The sequence below is a fragment of the Ictalurus punctatus genome, chromosome 6 (assembly GCF_001660625.3).
Source record: "Ictalurus punctatus breed USDA103 chromosome 6, Coco_2.0, whole genome shotgun sequence".
Classification (NCBI taxonomy): Eukaryota; Metazoa; Chordata; class Actinopteri; order Siluriformes; family Ictaluridae; genus Ictalurus; species Ictalurus punctatus.
The window spans coordinates 7,136,831-7,157,919 of record NC_030421.2 but is presented as its reverse complement, the minus strand read 5'-3'; the positions used below and the strand labels follow the sequence as shown (position 1 = coordinate 7,157,919).

The 21,089-nt window shown below is 40.9% G+C and overlaps 1 protein-coding gene across 2 annotated transcripts in view; it reads left to right on the top strand.

The window, feature by feature from the left end:
* Window positions 1-21,089, top strand: part of ttn.1 (titin, tandem duplicate 1) — a 148,558-nt gene that overhangs the window by 105,465 nt on the left and 22,004 nt on the right. For both annotated transcript variants that reach the window (XM_053680801.1, XM_053680800.1), the window contains 9 exons: window positions 278-17,446; window positions 17,535-17,831; window positions 17,923-18,510; window positions 18,600-18,902; window positions 18,995-19,291; window positions 19,393-19,680; window positions 19,791-20,090; window positions 20,293-20,595; window positions 20,707-21,012. In XM_053680801.1, coding sequence (XP_053536776.1) covers window positions 278-17,446; window positions 17,535-17,831; window positions 17,923-18,510; window positions 18,600-18,902; window positions 18,995-19,291; window positions 19,393-19,680; window positions 19,791-20,090; window positions 20,293-20,595; window positions 20,707-21,012 — 19,851 coding nt within the window. The remainder of the gene's footprint in view (window positions 1-277; window positions 17,447-17,534; window positions 17,832-17,922; window positions 18,511-18,599; window positions 18,903-18,994; window positions 19,292-19,392; window positions 19,681-19,790; window positions 20,091-20,292; window positions 20,596-20,706; window positions 21,013-21,089) is intronic.

The following is a 21,089-nucleotide window of genomic DNA, read 5'->3' as shown; positions in this document are numbered from 1 at the left end:
TGGTATGAATATTTAGGATAATATGAAGTCAGCGAGGAGGTCAGGGTTTATGTCAATTTGCTCTAAAAACACAAATGATGTCTTTATCCAACAGTAAACTTAGTTTACCAAATATTGCAAAATAAAATCTATTCTTTTTACAGTAGACTTTTTATACAATACTTTGATATAGACTAATAGACTATGTTTTTGCTTTTCCACTGAAAAAAAATCCATTTTCTAAATTGCAAGATGTATACTTGCAATTTATTTTTCAAATATATTTTCTTTCATTTAGATGTACCCGGACCCCCAATCAACCCAAGAGTCACGGATACAACAAAAACCACAGCTGAACTGCATTGGGGCAAACCTGTTAATGATGGTGGCATGCCTGTTACAGGCTATACTGTTGAGCACAAAAAGGATGGAGAAGAGACATGGGTGAAGGATACAACTACACCATTAATGATCACAGAATTTGTTGTTCCAAACTTAGAGAATGGAGCAAAGTATCATTTTAGAATTAGTGCCATGAATGCAATGGGTGTTGGGGAACCAGCACAAACAGTAGATCTTATTGAAATTGTTGAACGTCAAGTAATCCCAGACCTAGAACTTGATATTGAATTGAGAAAAACACTAGTTGTCAAAGCCGGATGCTCTATTCGCATATTTGTTCCAATTAAAGGGCGTCCAACTCCATCTGTGACATGGACAAAGGAGGATACTGCTCTAAAAACCTATGCAAACATTGACAGTACAGAGTCTTACACTCTTTTAGTCATTCCTGATTGCAACAGACACGATGCAGGAAAATATGACTTGACATTAGAGAATTCTGCTGGAAAGAAGACTGCCTATGTGAATGTTAAGGTTTTAGACTCTCCCGGGCCTCCTATCAATCTTAAACCCAAAGCCATTGACAAGGAAAGCATTACACTTCAGTGGGAACCACCTCTTATTGATGGTGGTGCAAAGATTACTAATTATATCATTGAAAAAAGAGAATCTACTCGCAAAGCATATGCTACTGTAGTTACAAAATGTGCCATGCGTTCTTTAAAAATTCCAAATTTGTTAGAGGGGTCAGAATATTATTTCAGAGTATCTGCAGAAAATGAATTTGGAATTGGTGAAGCAGTAGAAACCCTAGATCCCATCAGAGCATCTCAAGCACCAAGTCCCCCTGAAACAGTCACAATTACTGATGTTGGCAAAAACTCAGCTAGTCTTGCATGGACCAAACCAAAACATGATGGTGGAAGCAGAATAACTGGGTATGTTATTGAGGCTCAAAAAAAAGGAACAGACCAGTGGGCTCATGTGACCACTGTAAAGTCTTTAGACTTTACTGTAAAGAATTTAAATGAAAATGAGGAGTATATATTCCGTGTCATGGCTGTTAATTTATCAGGCAGAAGCCATCCTCGTGAAAGCAAGCATATTGTTATAAGAGAACAAAACACAGAACCAGAATTTGACTTGCGGGGTATCTGCCAGAAGACAGTCATAGCAAAGGCTGGAGATGACATAAAGGTTGAGGTACCCGTAATTGGGCGTCCTAAACCAACTGTAACCTGGCAAAAAGACCATCAAGCTCTCAAGTTAACACAGAGGACAATGATTGAAAATACCTCTACTTCAACCATCTTGATTATAAACGAATGTTTAAGAAGTGACACTGGAGTGTACTCAATTACAGGGAAAAACATAGTTGGTTCAGTTACTGATAACATCATAATCAAAGTGCATGATGTCCCTGGACCACCTAGGGGACCAATCAAATTAGACAAAATATCTCGTGATTCCATTGAGTTCTCATGGGATTTGCCTGAAAATGATGGAGGTGTACCAATAAATAACTATGTAGTTGAAATAAGGGAAACCACCAATCAGAATTGGACAGAACTGTCTACATTGATTATTCGAACAACATTTAAAGTGACTCGTCTAACAACAGGAGTGGAATACCAATTTCGCGTAAAGGCCAAAAATAGATATGGTGTAGGACCTCCAATTACCTCAGAGGCTGTTGTTGCAGCTTACCCATTTAAGGTGCCTGGACCACCAGGCACTCCCAAGGTTGTCGAATTCACAAAGGACAAAATGACAGTTGGCTGGAATGAGCCAGTTAATGATGGGGGAAGTGACGTTATTGGATATCATATTGAAAGAAAAGAGAGGAACAGCATTGTCTGGCATAGAATTAGCAAAGCTCGTGTGGTGGGAAACCTTTTCAAAACAACTGGACTGGAGCCTGGCACTGCATACGAGTTCCGTGTGATGGCTGAAAATGTAGCTGGAATTGGGAAACCAAGCAAAGCATCTGAACCTATGCTTGCTCTTGATCCAGTGGATCCACCCGGTCAGCCTGTACCAATCTATGTGTCTAAAAATACAATCACAATTCAGTGGACAAAGCCTGAATATGATGGTGGGTTCAAGATTACGGGATATATTGTGGAAAAAAGAGATCTACCAGCTGGGCGCTGGATACGGGCCAACTTCACAAACATTATTGAAACCACATTTACTGTTAGTGGTCTAACCAAAGACGCATCCTATGAATTCCGTGTACTTGCAAGAAATTCAGCTGGTGCTGTTAGCAACCCATCAGATGCATCAGATCCAATAATTTGTAAAGATGACATCGAAGAACCAAAAATTATGGTTGATGCCAAATTTAAGGATGTTGTGCTTGTTAGGGCAGGAGAAGTCTTCAAACTTGATGCTGACGTTTCAGGCCAGCCACTGCCATCTATGGTTTGGACCAAAGATGGAAAGGACATTGAAAACACTTATAAACTACAGATAAAAATGACAGACCTCACTGCTTCTTTGGTTAACAAAGACTCTCTTAGAAAAGATGGAGGTCAGTTTGTTCTGACTGCTACTAATGTGGGTGGATTTGCTAAACATATATTCAATGTTAAAGTCCTTGATAGACCAGGACCACCTAGAGGACCTCTTATGGTTTCAGATATCACTGCAGAAAAATGTGTGCTTACATGGGCTCCACCTGAAGATGATGGTGGGGCAAACATTGAACACTACGTAATTGAAAAACGTGAGTCAAGCAGACTTGCTTGGACAAATGTGGCAACAGACATGCAGGTTACGCAGTACCAGGTAACAAAATTGCTTAAAGGAAATGAATACATTTTCAGAGTGATGGCTGTTAATAAGTATGGAGTTGGGGAAGCCCTTGAGTCTGACCCAACAATTGCAGATAACCCATATGTTCCACCCGATCCCCCACAAATGCCTGAGATTACAGCTGTCACAAAGGATTCAATGGTGCTTTGCTGGGGAGCTCCTGCAAACAATGGTGGAAGTGAAATTACTAACTATAGCATTGAGAGAAGAGACAGAATTGGTTTACGCTGGGTAAAATGCAACAAGAGGAAAGTAACTGACTTACATTTCAAGGTAACTGGACTTGTTCCAGGACATGAATATGAATTCAGAGTTTTTGCAGAGAATGTAGCTGGAGTCAGTGCACCAAGTCCCTCATGTCCCTACACAAAAGCCACAGACACACTGTTCAAACCAGGCCCACCTGGTAACCCAAGGATATTGGACACAAGTAGTTCCTCCATCACACTTGCATGGAACAAACCACTGTATGATGGTGGCTCTGAAATTACTGGATACATTGTTGAGACCTGTATACCTGGAACTGAAGAGGAGGAATGGACAATTGTCTCTCCTAAAGAGGGTGTGAAAGCAACATCATTTACTATAACAGCTCTTAAGGAGAATCAGGAATATAAAATAAATATCTCAGCTGTTAACAGTGAGGGTATTGGAGAAGCAGCATCTGTTCCCGGTTCACCAAAAGCTGAAGAGAGACTCTTACCACCAGAAATTGACCTTGATGCTGACCTCCGTAAAGTTGTGAACATTAGAGCATGTAACACCTTAAGGCTCTTTGTGCCAATTAGAGGAAGGCCAACTCCTGAAGCCAAATGGTCAAGAGAGAATGATGAACCTTTGGATAGAGCTACAATCGAGAGTACATCATCTTTCACATCCTTAGTAGTTGGAAATGTGAATAGATTTGACAGTGGTAAATATATTTTGACTGTGGAGAACAGCTCTGGAAGCAAATCAGTTTCTGTGGCTGTTAGAGTTTTAGATACACCTGGTGCACCACAAAACCTCCAAATCAGCAATGTTACCAAAGAATCTGTCTCACTTATATGGGATCCTCCACTAAATGATGGTGGCACAAAGATTAAGAACTTCATTGTTGAGAAACGTGAGGCAACAAGAAAGGCCTATGCTACAGTTAATGCTAACTGTCATAAAACAACATGGACTGTTGATCAGCTTCAAGAAGGATGCAATTACTACTTCAGAATACTGGCAGAGAATGAGTATGGCATTGGTCTCCCTATTGAAACCAGCGAATCAGTCAAAGTATCAGAAAAACCACTTCCTCCGAGAAAGATTACACTTCAAGATGTGACAAAGACAAGTGTCACACTGTCATGGGAAAAGCCTGAACATGATGGAGGAAGTAGAGTGGTTGCATATGTTGTAGAGATGCAGAGTAAAGGCAGTGAGAAATGGACACAGGCCATGATTGTCAAGGTACCAGAGGCAATTATTTCTGGGCTTACTCCTGGTGAAGAGTATATGTTCCGTGTTTCAGCTAGAAATGAAAAAGGTACCAGTGATCCTCGCCAAATTGGTGTTCCAGTGATTGCCAAAGATCTTGTAATTGCCCCATCTGCCAAATTGTTATTTACAACATTTAGTGTTCTTGCTGGAGAAGATCTGACAATAGATATTCCATATATTGCTCGTCCCAAAGCTGCAGTCTCTTGGATGAAGGATGCTACACCACTTAAGCAAACAAGCAGGGTTAACTTCTCTTCCACAGACAACCAGCTAAATCTTGTAATCAAAGAGGCATGTAGAGATGATGTTGGCCAGTATAGCATCAAACTTTCAAACACAGCTGGTGAGACATCAGTGAATATAGGAGTGGCTGTCCTTGGCAAACCTGGACCACCAGTTGGCCCAGTGAAAGTTGAAGCAGTAACAGCTGACAGTGTCACTATTTCATGGAAACCACCAGAGTATGATGGAGGATGCACCATTAAGAACTATCTCGTGGAGAAAAGAGACACATCCACAACAAACTGGGTAGTTGTAGCAGCAAATCTAGCCAGAACCAAGGTTAAAGCTGGAAGGCTAAAAACAGGAACTGAATATCAATTTAGAATCACTGCTGAGAACAGATATGGCAAAAGCCCTCTGCTTGTCTCAGAGTGTGTTATTGCACAGTACCCATATAAGCTTCCAGGACCGCCTGGAACACCGTTCATTCATTCTTCAACCAAAGACAGTATGATTGTGATGTGGAATGAGCCAGTTATTGATGGCGGAAGCACCATTTTGGGCTACCATCTTGAACGTAAAGAGAGAAACAGCATTCTCTGGGTCAAGCTTAATAAGAGTATAATCCAGGACACAACTTACAAGACCACAGGCCTTGAGGAAGGCCTTGAATATGAATTTAGAGTGTATGCTGAGAACATTGTTGGTACTGGAAAGGCAAGCAAAATATCACAGGGACATGTCGCTCGAGATCCTTGTGATCCTCCTGGTACACCTGAGGCAGTTAAAATGACAAAGGATTCCATAACTATCATGTGGACTAAACCCGAGTATGATGGTGGAAGCAAGGTCACAGGCTATATTGTTGAAAAGAAAGAATTACCTGAAGGACGCTGGCTGAAGGCAAACTTCACCAATGTTATTGAGACAGAGTATACTGCCACAGGTCTCACAGAAGACCAAAAATATGAGTTCCGGGTTATTGCAAGAAATGCAGCAGGAGTTTTTAGTGATCCTTCATATAGCACTGGGCCCATTACTGCAAAGGATGAGATTGAACCCCCTCGCATCAGCCTAGACCCACATTACACACAGGCAATTGTTGTAAATGCAGGAGAATCCTTTAAGATTGATGCAGATGTACATGGAAAACCACTACCAACAATTCATTGGATGAAGGGTGATCAAGAACTAGGAAACACCATTCATCGTGAAATTAAAAACACCACCAGCTTTGCATGCTTGTCTGTAAAAGAAGCCAAGCTTGCTGATGGTGGCCAGTACACTCTGCTGCTAAGGAATCCAGGTGGTGAGAAATCTGTCCAGGTCAATGTCAATGTTCTAGATAAGCCTGGAGCACCAGAGGGTCCCATATCCATTACAGGGGTTACCAGTCAACAGTGCTGCCTTGCATGGAAACGCCCAAAACAGGATGGTGGAAGCACAATCACTCATTACATTGTGGAAAGTAGAGAGACAAGCAGACTCATCTGGACTCTTGTTGAACCCAAAGTTCAAGCGGAAACTTTGAAAGTAGCAAAACTCCTTGAAGGCAGTGAATATATTTTTAGGGTTTTCCCAGTGAATAAGTTTGGAGTTGGTGAAGCACTTCAGTCTGACCCAGTTCTTATTAAGGATCCATTTATGCTTCCAGATGCTCCAAAGGGAATAGAGGTGTCTGATATCAAGAAAGACTCAATGCTATTAAGTTGGGAGGCACCTACAAGTGATGGTGGCACACCTGTCACTGGATATATCATTGAAAAACATGACAAGGAGGGTGTTAGATGGATCAGATGCAACAGGAAAACGGTCAGAGACCTAACCTTCAAAGTCACTGGGCTACTTGAGGCCCACCTCTATGAATTTAGAGTTGCAGCTGAAAATGCTGTTGGGGTTGGTGAGCCTAGCTCAGCAACAGTATTCTATAAAGCTCTGGATCCAGTGTTCAAGCCAGGTCCCCCACATAATCCTAAGGTGATAGACACAACCAAATCATCTGTGTCACTTGCATGGGGGAAACCTATTTATGATGGTGGATGTGAAATCCAGGGATTTATTGTTGAGTCATGTGAGGTAAAAGCAGCAGCAGAGGAGATAAAACCTGCTCAGGAAGTTGACGTTGCAGAGGCTGTCCGAGTGGCTGAAGAATGGACTATGTGCACCCCAGCAACTGGTGTTAAATTAACACATTTTACAGTACAAAATCTCAAAGAAAAACAGGAATACAAGTTCAGAGTATGTGCAGTTAACAAGGTTGGTGTTGGTGAGCATGCAGATGTTCCTGGTCACATTCAGCCAGAAGATAAAACAGAGGAGCCAGATCTGGATATTGATCCAGAGTTTAGAAAGCTTGTCAGTATTAAAGCTGGGGGATCTCTAAGAATTTTTGTTCCCATTAGAGGACGTCCTACACCACAAATTAAATGGGAGAAGGATGACTGCCCCATTAAAGAGACAGCACATGTTGAGGTCATGAGTGGTCACACTTCTCTTGTGATTGATAAATTAAATAGAAATGACAGTGGAAAGTACACTGTGATTGCAGAAAACTCATCTGGTATAAAGTCTGCAACCATCATTGTGAAAGTTCTTGATACTCCTAGTGCTCCAGTTAACCTTAAAGTTCAGGAAATTACAAGGGAGTCTGTCACTCTTTCATGGGAACCTCCTGCCTTGGATGGAAGTGCTAAGATAAAAAATTATATTGTTGAAAAGCGTGAAACTACAAGGAAAACCTTCTCTGCTGTTGTAACAAATTGCCATAAATTGTCTTGGAAAATTGAACCACTTCAAGAGGGCTGTTGTTACTATTTCAGAGTCCTTGCAGAGAATGAACATGGTATTGGAATACCTGCAGATATTACTGATCCTCTGAAAGTATCAGAAGTGCCACAATGCCCTGGAAAATTAAGCATTGTAGACATTACAAAAACAAGTGTCTCTCTTGCTTGGGAAAAACCACTGCATGATGGTGGCAGTAGAATTCTTCAGTACCTTGTTGAAATGCAAGTGAAAGGAAGTGAAAAATGGTCAGGTTGTGCAAATGTAAAAACACTAGAGGCTGTTATTAATAACTTGAACCCAGGTGAGGAGTACACTTTCAGAGTAATTGCTATTAATGAAAAAGGAAAGAGTGACCCAAGAACCCTTGCAGTCCCAGTACAAGCAAAGGATCTTGTTATTGAACCAGATGTTAGGCCTGCATTTAACAATTACAGTGTTCTTGTTGGAAAAGACCTGCAAGTTGAAATTCCAATATCTGGACGCCCTAAACCGAAGGTGACATGGATAAAGGATGGTACATCCCTAAAATTCACAACAAGAGTGAACATTTCACATACACCACATAGTACAATTCTTAGCATCAAAGAAGCTACCAGAGAGGATGGTGGCATGTATGGAATCAATGTGTCAAATGTTCTTGGGCAAAAAGATGCAACACTTGAAATAATCACACTTGACAAACCAGGACCACCATGTGGTCCTGTAAAATTTCTTGAGGTCACAGTATCAAGTGTTACTCTGTCATGGGAACCACCAAAGTACACTGGTGGTTGCCCAATTTCAAACTACATTGTACAAAAGAGAGACACAACTACCACTACATGGGAGAATGTTGCAGTTTCTCTGGCAAGAACAACACTGAAAGTCTCCAGACTAAAAACTGGGGCAGAGTATCAGTTCAGGATTATTGCTCAAAACAGATATGGCAAGAGCTATGGCTTAGATTCCCCAGCTGTTGTTGCACAGTACCCATATAGGGAACCAGGGCCACCTGGTACTCCATTTGTGTCCTCTCTGTCAAGAGATCACATGGTTGTTGAGTGGCATGAACCTGTTTCAGATGGAGGCAGCAGCATTATTGGATATCACCTTGAAAGAAAAGAGAGGAACAGTATCCTCTGGACAAAGATCAACAAGACCTTGATTCAAGAAACAAAATTCAAAACTAGTCCTTTGGAAGAGGGAATTGAATATGAGTTCAGGGTCTATGCTGAAAATATTGTTGGCATTGGTCGGTGCAGCAAAATCTCAGAGGGCTATGCGGCCCGTGATCCATGTGATCCACCTGGCACTCCAGAAGCTATTAATGTTAGCAAGGATTCAATAACAATCCAATGGACAAAGCCAGAATATGATGGAGGAAGTGTGATAACTGGTTATACTGTTGAGAAGCGTGATCTGCCAGAGGGACGTTGGGTGAAAGCTAGTTTTACAAATGTCATTGAAACCCAATTTACTATTAGTGGGCTTACAGAGGGAGCTAAATATGACTTTAGAGTAATTGCAAAAAATGCCGTTGGCACCATTAGCAAACCATCTTTCAACAGTGGACCTATTGCTGCACTGGATGAAGTAGAGCCGCCAAAGTTTTCAATTGATCCTGAATATACTCAGATTATTATTGTGAATGCTGGGGATACATTCAGACTTGATGCAGATGTACATGGCAAACCGATACCTACAATGCAGTGGTTCAAGGGTGATAAAAAACTTGAAAACACAATGAGATGTGAGATCAAAAACACTGAAACCCGGGCTATGATTGTCTTAAAGGATGTGCTCAGACATGATGGTGGGCAATATACCCTTCACCTCACCAATGTCGCTGGCTCACAAACTGTTGCATTCCAGGTAAAAGTACTGGACAAACCGAGTCCACCAGAAGAACCTCTTCGGGTCACAGGTGTATCAAGTGATAAATGTACACTGTCATGGCGTCCCCCACAACACGATGGGGGAAGCCCCATCACTCATTATATAATTGAAAGACGTGAAACAAGCCGCCTTGCTTGGACCATTGTCTCAACTGTTTGTAAAGCCACAATGTTCAAAGTGACAAACCTTCTTGAAGGCAATGAATATATCTTCCGTGTCATGGCTGTCAACAGTTATGGTGTTAGTGAGCCAATTAATACTCCATCTGTAATTATGAAGAATCCATTTATAGCCCCTGGATCACCACAAATTCTGGAGGTGACCAACATTGCCAGGGATTCTATGACTGTGTGCTGGAGTGCACCAGAGAATGATGGTGGAAGTGAAATTGTTGGCTATATCATTGAAAAGAAAGATCGTTCTGGAATCAAATGGACCCGATGCAACAGACAAAAAGTCACTGATGTATGTTTCAGAGTGCAAGGCCTTATAGAGGATCATGAGTATGAGTTCAGAGTGTCAGCTGAAAATGCAGCTGGAATTGGTGAACCCAGCTTACCTACATCATACTACAAAGCTTGTGATCCTAAATATAAACCTGGCCCTCCCACACATGCACATGTAATTGACACCACAAAAAGCTCCATTTCACTGGCATGGGGAAAGCCTCTTAATGATGGTGGAAGTGCTATTCAAGGATACATTGTTGAGATATGCAAAGCTGAGGAGGATGAATGGACTATGTGTACTCCACCAACTGGCCTGCGTATTAATAAATTTGAAATAACCAAACTAACAGAACAACAGGAGTATAGGATTCAGGTATGTGCTATCAATAAATTAGGTGTGGGTGAGCCTGCAGTTATTCCTGAGCCTGTGAAACCAGAGGACAAACTTGAAGTTCCTGAAATTCATCTTGATTCAGAGTTGAGGAAAGGTATAGTTGTTCGTGCTGGGGGATCATTTAGAATCAGTGTGCCTTTCAAGGGAAGACCAACACCAGAGATTAAATGGACTAAAGATGAAGGGGATTTGTCGGAGAAGGCCATTATTGAGAAGGATTTCAATTTCACACTGCTTTCAGTTGACTCATGTGACAGAAAAGATTCTGGAAAATATACTGTGTCCCTTAAAAATAGCAGTGGCACTGCATGTGAATTTGTGTCAGTAAAAGTTTTAGATACACCAGGAGCTCCACTTAACTTGGTGGTAAAAGATATTAAGAAAGACTCTATTACACTTGTTTGGGATCCACCACTTATTGACGGAGGTGCAAAAATCAAAAACTATGTTGTTGATAAGCGTGAATCTACAAGAAAAGCATATGCTAATGTCACAACAAAGTGTAGCAAGACAAGTTTCAAGGTAGAAAATCTTGCAGAGGGGGCTCTATACTACTTTAGAGTCATGGCTGAAAATGAATATGGAATTGGTCTACCAGTTGAAACCAAGACTGCATCCAAGGCTTCTGAAGTACCTCTATCAGTAGGAAAGATCATGTTGACTGATGTTACCAAAGTAAGTGCATCTCTGGCCTGGGAGAAACCAGAGCACGATGGTGGAAGCAGGATTGTAGGCTACTTGATTGAAATGCAGCCCAAGGGAACAGAAAAGTGGGGTGTAGCAACATCTGTCAAAACATGTGAAGGCACTGTCACTGGGCTAACAGCTGGTCAAGAATATTTGTTCCGGGTTCTTGCTTATAATGAGACAGGAAAGGGTGAGCCAAAGCTTCTTGCTGCTCCTGTCATTGCCAATGACTTAACTATTGAACCAAGCCTAAAAGTACAGTTTAGTACATACAGTGTCAAATCCGGTGATGATCTTAAATTGGAAATACCTGTATTTGGACGTCCCAAGCCAAAGGTTACTTGGATGAAGGATGGACAAGCTCTTAAAGTGACATCAAGAATCAATACTTCAAACACACCAACATCGGCCGTTCTACACATTACTGAAGCCAGTAAGGATGACTTTGGAAAGTATACAATTAGTGCAACAAACAGCACTGGTACTATTACAGAAGAAATTGGAATCATAATCCTTGATAAGCCTGGTCCACCAACTGGCCCTATTAAAGTGAATGAAGTAAGCAATAGCTTTGTAACAATCTCATGGGGACGTCCATCTTACACAGGAGGCTGCCAGGTGAAGCACTATATTGTTGAAAAGCGAGACACCACTACCACAACATGGGAAGTTGTAGCTGGATCAGTTGCCAGAACATCTCTTAAAATATCAAACTTGAAAACTGGTGCTGAGTACCAGTTTAGAGTCATTGCTGAAAACAGATATGGTAAGAGTTCTTCTTTGGAGTCAAAGGCAATTGTGGTTCAGTATCCATACAAATCTCCTGGGCCACCTGGAACTCCATATGTGAAATCTGCCACCAAGGATCAAATGATAATTGAGTGGAATGAGCCTGTCAATGATGGTGGAAGCTCAGTAATTGGCTACCACTTGGAAAGCAAAGAACGGACTAGTATCTTGTGGACAAAGTTGAACAAGACTCTCATTACAGACACCATGTTTAAGATATGTAATCTTGAGGAAGGAATTGGTTATGAATTCAGAGTATATGCTGAGAACATTGTTGGTATTGGCAGAGCGAGCAAGGTTTCAGACAGTTTTGTGGCTCGTGATCCATGTGATCCACCTGGTACTCCAGAAGCTATTTCTATTTCAAAAAACCATGTGGTAATACAATGGACAAAACCTCAATATGATGGTGGCAGCAAAGTAACAGGATACATTGTTGAAAAGAGAGACTTGCCTCAAGGCCACTGGATGAGGGTCAACTTTACCAATGTGATTGAGACTGAATTCACAATCAGTGGTTTAACAGCAGACCAACAGTATGAATTTAGAGTAATAGCAAGAAATGCTGCTGGTATTTTCAGCGAGCCATCTGAAAGCACCGGTCCAATTACCACAACAGATGAAATTGAACCTCCAAGTGTTTCAATGGATCCTAAATACCAAGATGTCATTGTTGTCAGTGCTGGAGAAAATTTAGTTCTTGATGCAGATATTCATGGAAAACCCATTCCTGATGTTCAGTGGCTGAAAGAAGGAAAGGAAATGGACAGGACACTACGCATTGAAAGAAAAACAACACAGAAATGTGCCGCTATTACTGTCAAAGACTGTACACGATTAGACAGTGGTCATTATGACCTTGTATTAAGAAACACTGGTGGAACAAAAACAATTCCCATTAAAGTAAGGGTCCTTGATAGGCCAGGCCCACCTACTGGACCACTAAATATAACTGGTATAATGTCTGATAGATGTAATCTGATTTGGACTGCGCCTTCTCAGGATGGTGGTGCTAATATTTCTCACTACATTCTTGAGAAGAGAGAAACTAGCAGGTTATCATGGACTCAGGTTGATTCAAATATTCACACTACCAGTTATAAGGTGACAAAGCTCCTGACAGGTGATGAATATATTTTCAGAGTTATGGCTGTCAATAAATATGGAATTGGTGACCCACTGGAGTCTGAAGCAATAATTGCCTGCAACCCATACAAGCCACCAAGTGCACCATCAACACCAGAAGCAAGTGAGATAACAAAAGATTCAATGGTTCTATCATGGAATGTTCCAGAGAGTGATGGTGGAACAGAAATTATTGGTTATCACCTGGAGAAACGTGACAAAGACGGTGTAAGATGGACCAAGTGCAACAGGCAGAAGCTTTCTGACTTGCATTTCAAAGTAACTGGTCTTTCAGAGGGGCATTTCTATGAATTCCGTGTGGCTGCAGAGAATGCTGCTGGTGTGGGTGTAGTAAGTGACTTATCTCTGTTCTATAGAGCAGTAAATGCAACAACTCCTCCTGGTCCACCACATCATCCTAAAGTAACAGATCATTCAACCTCATCTGTGTCTCTGATTTGGGGTAAGCCAGCTACAGATGGCGGGGCATATATCAAAGGTTATATTGTTGAGATGAAAGAGGCCAATGCAGAAGAATGGACCACATGTACACCTCCAACAGGTTTACAGGCAACATGCCTAACAGTGGAAAACATTAAAGAAAATGCTGAGTATAACTTCCGGGTATGTGCCTTTAATTCAGAAGGAGTTGGAGAACCTGCTGACGTTCATGGCTCTGTAACTGCTATTGAAAGAATTGAGACACCAGAGATTGAACTCGATGCGCATCTTAGAAAAACTGTCTCTGTTCGTGCAGGTGGATCACTTCGTCTGTTTGTTAAAATTAGAGGTAGACCTGAACCATCTGTGAAATGGGAAAGAGAAGAGGGGGCTTTAACTGAGAGAGCGGTGATTGAAACTACTAGTTCATACACCATGCTTGTAATTGACAATGTCAATAGATTTGATAGTGGGAAATATGTTCTATCACTTGAGAATAAGAGTGGCACAAAGTCAGCATTTGTGAATGTCAGGGTGCTTGACTCACCAAGTGCGCCACAGAATTTTGATGTCAAAGAAGTTAAGAAAGACTCAGTGACTCTCTACTGGGAACCTCCTCTTACTGATGGTGGAGCCAAAATAACCAATTACATTGTGGAAAAGCGAGAATCTACAAGGAAAGCTTACACAACTGTCACAAGCAACTGCATGCAAAATTTCTTCAAGATAGAAGAACTTCAAGAGGGAGGAATATTCTACTTCCGAGTGTGTGCTGTTAATGAGTATGGCTTTGGTTTGATGGCAGAAACAAAAAATCCAGTCAAAGTTGCCCAGGTCCCTATGTCACCAGGAAAGGTGACACTTGTGGATGTTACCAAGAACAGTGTGACTCTTGCATGGATGAAACCTGCCCACGATGGTGGTAGTAAAGTTATTTGCTACAATGTAGAGATGCAGTCAAAAGGCACAGACAAATGGGTTGCATGCGCTACAGTGAAAGTTCCAGAAGCTACTGTGTCTAACCTTACACCTGCTGAAACATACTCTTTTAGAGTAATTGCATTGAATGAGAAAGGCAAGAGTGAACCCCAAGAACTTGGTGTGCCTGTTCGTGCTACAGACATAGAGATAGAGCCTTCATTTAATCTGCTCTTCAACACTTACAGTGTTAAGGCAGGAGATGACCTTATTATTGAAGTTCCTGTAAGAGGCAGACCTAAGCCAGTGGTTTCATGGAAAAAGGATGACCTACCTCTTAAGCAAACAACTTCTCTCACAATAAAAAATACCACAGTATCAAGCAAGATTGTAATCAAAGAAGCTTCTATTGAGCATGTTGGGAAATATGAAATCACCCTAGCTAATACAGCTGGCACCATTTCCACAGATATCAATATTGTGGTTCTTGACAAGCCAAACCCACCAGCTGCAGTAAAGGTTGATGCTGTGACTGCTGACTCCATTACTCTTTCATGGTCTCCCCCTGAATATGATGGAGGGTGCTCCATTAATAACTATATGGTTGAGAAGAGGGATACCAACACAACAGTATGGCAGATCGTTTCATCAAACATTGCCAGAAATTCAGTCAAGGTATCTCGACTGACTCATGGTTCTGAATACCAATTCCGTATATATGCAGTGAACCGCTATGGAAAGAGTAAGCCTATTGACTCTCCTGGAATTACAGCAGAATATACATTCAAGCAACCTGGGCCACCTGCTACTCCCCGTGTGGCTCATGCTACCAAGTCCTTCATGCTTGTGACATGGAATGAACCAGTTAATGATGGAGGTAGCACAGTTCTTGGATATCATTTGGAACGCAAGGAGAGAAGCAGTATTCTATGGACAAAGGTGAATAGGATTCTCATCAAAGATACTGAATTTAAAGTAACTGGCCTTGAAGAGGGCATGTTCTATGAGTACCGAGTATATGCTGAAAACATTGCTGGCATTGGAAAGGTCAGCAAAGTTAGTGAGGCTATAGCTGCTAGAGATCCATGTGATCCTCCTGGTCAACCAGTGGTCACAAGCATTACTAGATCTTCTGTCTCTCTCTCTTGGACAAAGCCTGAATATGATGGAGGGGCCAAAGTTACAGGTTATATAATTGAACGTAGAGATCTTCCAGATGGTCGCTGGATGAGATGCAACTTTACCAATGTTCCTGAAACATACTTTGATGTTACTGGTCTTACTCAAGATCAGCAATATGATTTCCATGTCACTGCGAAGAATGCTGCTGGACAGTTTAGTGAGCCATCAGATAACACAGGCCCTATCACAGTCAAAGATGATGTAGACCCACCACGAATTATGATGGATGTCAAGTTTAGAGATGTTGTTGTTGTGAAAGCAGGAGACACCCTAAAGATCAGTGCTGACATTGCTGGACGCCCATTACCAGTGGCATCATGGACAAAGGAAGGAAAAGAGATTCAACTCAGTACAAGAATTCAGATAACTGCAACAGATACTAGCACTATGATAGTAGTGAAAGACTGCAAAAGGAGTGACTCTGGAAAGTATGCCTTAACATTACAGAATGTCGCTGGTACAGTAACTATGCCGGTGAAATGCGTGATCCTTGATAAACCTGGACCTGCAGCAGGACCTTTATCAGTAACTGAGCTCACTGCAGAGGACTGCACACTGTCATGGGGACCACCACAAGAAATTGGTGGTGCAGATGTCACACATTACGTTGTTGAGAAAAGAGAGACCAGCAGTTTGGCATGGATAATTGTTCAAGGAGAGGTAAAAACTAGAACATGCAAGGTCACAAAGCTCCTCAAAGGCAATGAATACATATTCAGAGTTTTGGCTGTAAATAAATTTGGACTTGGTGAACCTCTTGAAAGTGAACTTGTCAAAGTCACTGATCCATTCACCTTTGCAACAGCACCAACAAATGTTGAAGTAACAAATATGTCCAGTGAGGAGATGACTGTAACTTGGGCTAAGCCTGCTTCTGATGGAGGCAGTGAAATATGTGGCTATGTGATTGAACGACGTGAGAAATCAAGTCTTCGATGGGTCAGAGTCAATAGGGAGCTTGTAAAAGATGACAGAGCTATAGTATCCAAACTAAGAAAAGGAAGTGAATATGAATTTAGAGTATTTGCAGAGAATGCTGCAGGTTTAAGTCCTCCTAGCGAGCCATCTGCTCCAGCTACAGCAAAGGATGCTTTACTTCTGCCAGCCCCGCCATCTAAACCAAAGGTTCTTGATTACACAAAGAGTTCGATGACAATTACCTGGAACAAGCCATTGTCAGATGGTGGAACACCAGTCCTTGGATACAGAGTGGAATACAAGAAAACAGAGGATGAGGAATGGGCTGTTGCCATTCAGATGACAAAGAGCACTGAGTACACTGTTTCTGGTCTTACAGCTGATCTGGAATATGTCTTTGCAGTTAAATCAATAAACAAAATAGGCCTAAGTGAGCAATCCCCAGTTTCCGAACCACAGGCGGCAACAGACAGAAAGGAGGAACCAGTATTCGATGTTGATATTGAGATGAGGAAAACGCTGATTGTCAAGCATGGCAATTCATTCACAATGACAGCACCATTTAAAGGAATACCAGTGCCTTCTGTCACATGGTCTAAAGAAGGTGTTGACCTCAAATCCAGAGCTACAGTTGAAACAACTGGAAAATATACATCCCTAACTATTGAAAAGGCAACAAGAAATGACTCAGGACAATATACTGTTACACTGGACAATGGTGTTGGAACTGCAACTTTGCCTGTGGTTGTCAAAGTACTTGATTCCCCAGGACCACCAGTTAATGTGAAGATTAAAGATGTGACAAAAGATTCTGCCACAGTTACTTGGGAAGTCCCAGAAAATGATGGGGGTGATGCTGTAAAAGCCTACCATGTTGAAAAACGAGAAGCTAGCAAAAAGGCCTGGGTTTGTGTAACCAATAACTGCCACAATCTGGTCTACAAGGTAGAGGACTTGCAAGAGGGTGCAATCTACTATTTCAGAGTCATTGGAGAGAATGAATTTGGTATGGGTGTACCTGCTGAAACAAAAGATGCAACTAAAATAACTGGTAAGTTTTTGCTTTGACTTATGCCAGAATTAGTTATGTTCTTTTGTAATACTTAGACTCTGAACAAAAAAATGTTTTGTTCCAACAGAAATACCAAGCCCACCTGCCAGACTTGGAGTAGCTGGAGTAACAAAAGACAGTGTTACAATAGTATGGTCAAAACCAGAGCATGATGGTGGAAGCAGAATTACAAGCTACCTCATTGATGCTCTAGAGAAGGGACAGCAAAAGTGGGTGAAGTGTGCCACTGTAAAAAACAATACTCATACAATCAAAGGTTTGCGAGAAAATGCAGAGTATTTCTTCAGAGTTCGTGCTGAGAATCATGCAGGACTCAGTGATCCAAAGGAAATGATCATTCCTGTAATTGTAAAAGATCAACTCAGTGAGTGTCATTTCATTTCTTATATGTTTGCTTACCTTTTTCTGTTAAATCAAAATGTCAAATTCTGATTAAATATGTGCTTTCTTCACAGGTGCCCCTGAATTTGATATGAAGAACTTCCCACACAACACTGTTTATGTGAGGGCAGGATCAAATCTGAAATTTGAGCTTCCTCTCACTGGCAAGCCCATGCCAAAGGTGGCAATGACAAGAAACAATGTTCCAGTGAGGTGTGGAAAGAGATTTAGTTTTGAAGTAACACCTGATAGTCTTAATATCAGCCTCAAAGAAAGTATTGCAAGTGATGCTGGAAGATATGACATTGTTGCCTCCAATACCAGTGGAACAACCAAGATGTTCATTAACATACTGGTGTTAGATAGACCAGGTCCTCCAGTCGGTCCAGTTGAAATCAGTGATGTTGGAGAAACATCACTATGCCTAAAATGGTTACCACCTGTATATGATGGCGGTAGTCCAGTGACCAATTATGTTGTGGTCAGACGTGAAACAAGCACACCAGCTTGGGTAGAGGTGTCATCGACAGTTGCCAGGAATGCAATTAAAGTCACCAAATTAACAAAGGGTGAAGAATACCAATTCCGAATTAAAGCGGAGAATCGCCTTGGTATCAGTGATCACATTGACTCTCAAACTGTCATTGTGAAACTTCCATACAGTGAGTACTTATTTACTGTATTCTATAACTGTTACTACAGTTATAACATAAATGTAACATTTACATTTACTTTTGATTGTCAATTTTAGCGATTCCTGGGCCACCATCAACACCATGGGTGAGTTTTGCTTCAAGAGAAAGCATTACAGTTTGCTGGCATGAACCTGTAGTAGATGGAGGAAACCCAGTATTTGGATACCATGTCCAAATGAAAGAAAGAAGCAGCATTCTGTGGCAGAAAGTGAACAAGACAGCAATCCCTGCTAATCAAATAAGGGTGACAAACATATGCCCGAGTATGATTTATGAATTCAAGGTTGCTGCAGAAAATGCTGCTGGTATTGGTAAATTCAGCAAGACATCAGAGGAAGTACTTGCCATTGATGCTTGTGGTAAGTTCCTGAGATTATACAACCAATTTTTAGAAAATTTGTAAAATCAACAGAATCACTAGTACATGCTAAAATCTTTGTTTTATTTTTAGAACCTCCAGCAAATGTGAGAATCTCTGGGATTACAAAGAACTCAGTTAGCCTTGTCTGGCAGAAGCCTCCCTTTGATGGTGGATGTAAAATCACTGGCTACATGGTTGAGAGAAGAGATGCTCCAAATGGCAGATGGACAAAGGCTAACTTTACCAATGTTATTGAGACAAACTACACTGTGTCAGGCTTGACACAAGATCAGTCATATGAATTTAGAGTCTTTGCTAAAAATGCAGTTGGATCTGTAAGCAATCCATCTCTTATTGCTGGACCAGCAACTTGTGTGGACATTTCTGGTAGGTAACACACTTTTTTCATATTGACTGATTTTTATACCTACAAATAAAGTATTTAAAGGTAGTAGTTTTACATACTATTTCTAAACCTCCCCTTTTAGGTGTCCCGGTAATCGACCTGCCTCCCGAGTACCTAGATGTTGTGCAATATAAAGCTGGAGCTTCTGTTAAGATAAAAATAGGAATTATGGCTAAGCCACTTCCAACAATTGAATGGTTAAAGGATGGAAAGGAATTAGTGTCAAGTTCACAGCTATCAATTGAGAGTACCACTGATTCATCTGCCATTCTTATCAAGGATGCCACTCGTCTTAACACTGGGACATATGAAATAAAGACCAAGAATGTGTTTGGCACAACTTCTGCCTCCATCAGAATATTGATTCTAGGTGTGTTAAGTATTTCACATTGATAGCCTGAAAGATATGCCTTTTTGATGAATTTTGCATGCCCTGAGATATTAATACTTTTTTTGTCATTTATATTTTAAAATTACTAGACAAACCAGGCCCTCCAGCTGGAAATATTGAATTCAGATCAGTAACCGCTGACACCATAATAATTGCTTGGGAGCCAGTAGCAGATGATGGAGGTTCCACAGTCACCCATTATATTGTGGAAAAACGAGAGACAAGTAGAGTTGTATGGTCTACTGTTTCTGACCATATGCAGGAACGCATAGTCTCTGTCCAGAAGTTGGTCAGAGGAGGTGAATATGTCTTCCGTGTCAGAGGAGTGAACAAATTTGGAGCTGGAGATCCTCTGGAGTCTGAACCAGTTATTGCCAAGAATGCATTTGGTATAAAACTATAATCATGTCGCATTTATTTTATATAAAAATATGTAATATATAATAACATATAATGTAAAAATATGTTTTAAACATGTATTTTATATATCATTTTAAAAATATTTAAAATAAGTCAAATAAATTATCATTCTGATGAAGGTAAGTTAATAAAAGTTTTTTTTTTTTTTTTTTTTTTAATCTATTTTTCCAGTTACTCCTGGACAACCTACCACACCAGAGGCAACAGAAATCACTAGAACATCCATGAAAATTGTATGGGATAAACCAGGAGTGGATGGTGGTAGCATGGTTACAGGCTACTATTTACAGAGACGTGACAAGAAGAATCTGCGCTGGATTAAAATTTACAAAGACCCCATATGTGACACCACAGCAAAGGTCTATCACCTGACTGAAGGAAATGAATATCAGTATCGTGTGTGTGCAATCAACAAAGCCGGAGAAGGTCCATTTTCAGATGTTTCTGAATTATACAAAGCAGCTGACCCTGTTGGTAGGTATTTCTGTGTCAGTTGTTCTTTATTATCATGCTGACTTTATTTTTTTCATTGTTAGTGCTCAAATATGGAATAAGTCCTAACCTTGTTTTGTAAATCCCCTACAGATACACCTTCTGAGCCTACTAAACTCAAAGTTGTTGATTCAACTAAAACTTCAATTTCTCTTGGATGGTCCAGGCCAGAGTATGATGGAGGCAGTGAAATTACTAGCTACATTGTGGAGAAAAGAGACAGTGAGGAAGGAGAATGGGTAGTGATAAGTAAAAAAGGTGAAGTCAGAACTACTGAGTATGTTGCTTCAGGTCTTATGCCAGATGTTGACTACCACTTCCGTGTATCTGCTTTGAATTGTGCTGGTCGTGGAGACCCAATCGAGATGGAGGAACCAGTCCAGGCTAAAGATATTCTTGGTATGTGCATATTTGTAACTTTTTATGCTGGTTTTAACGTATTCTTTTTGTTACAAGTCTCATTTGTCATAATTTTT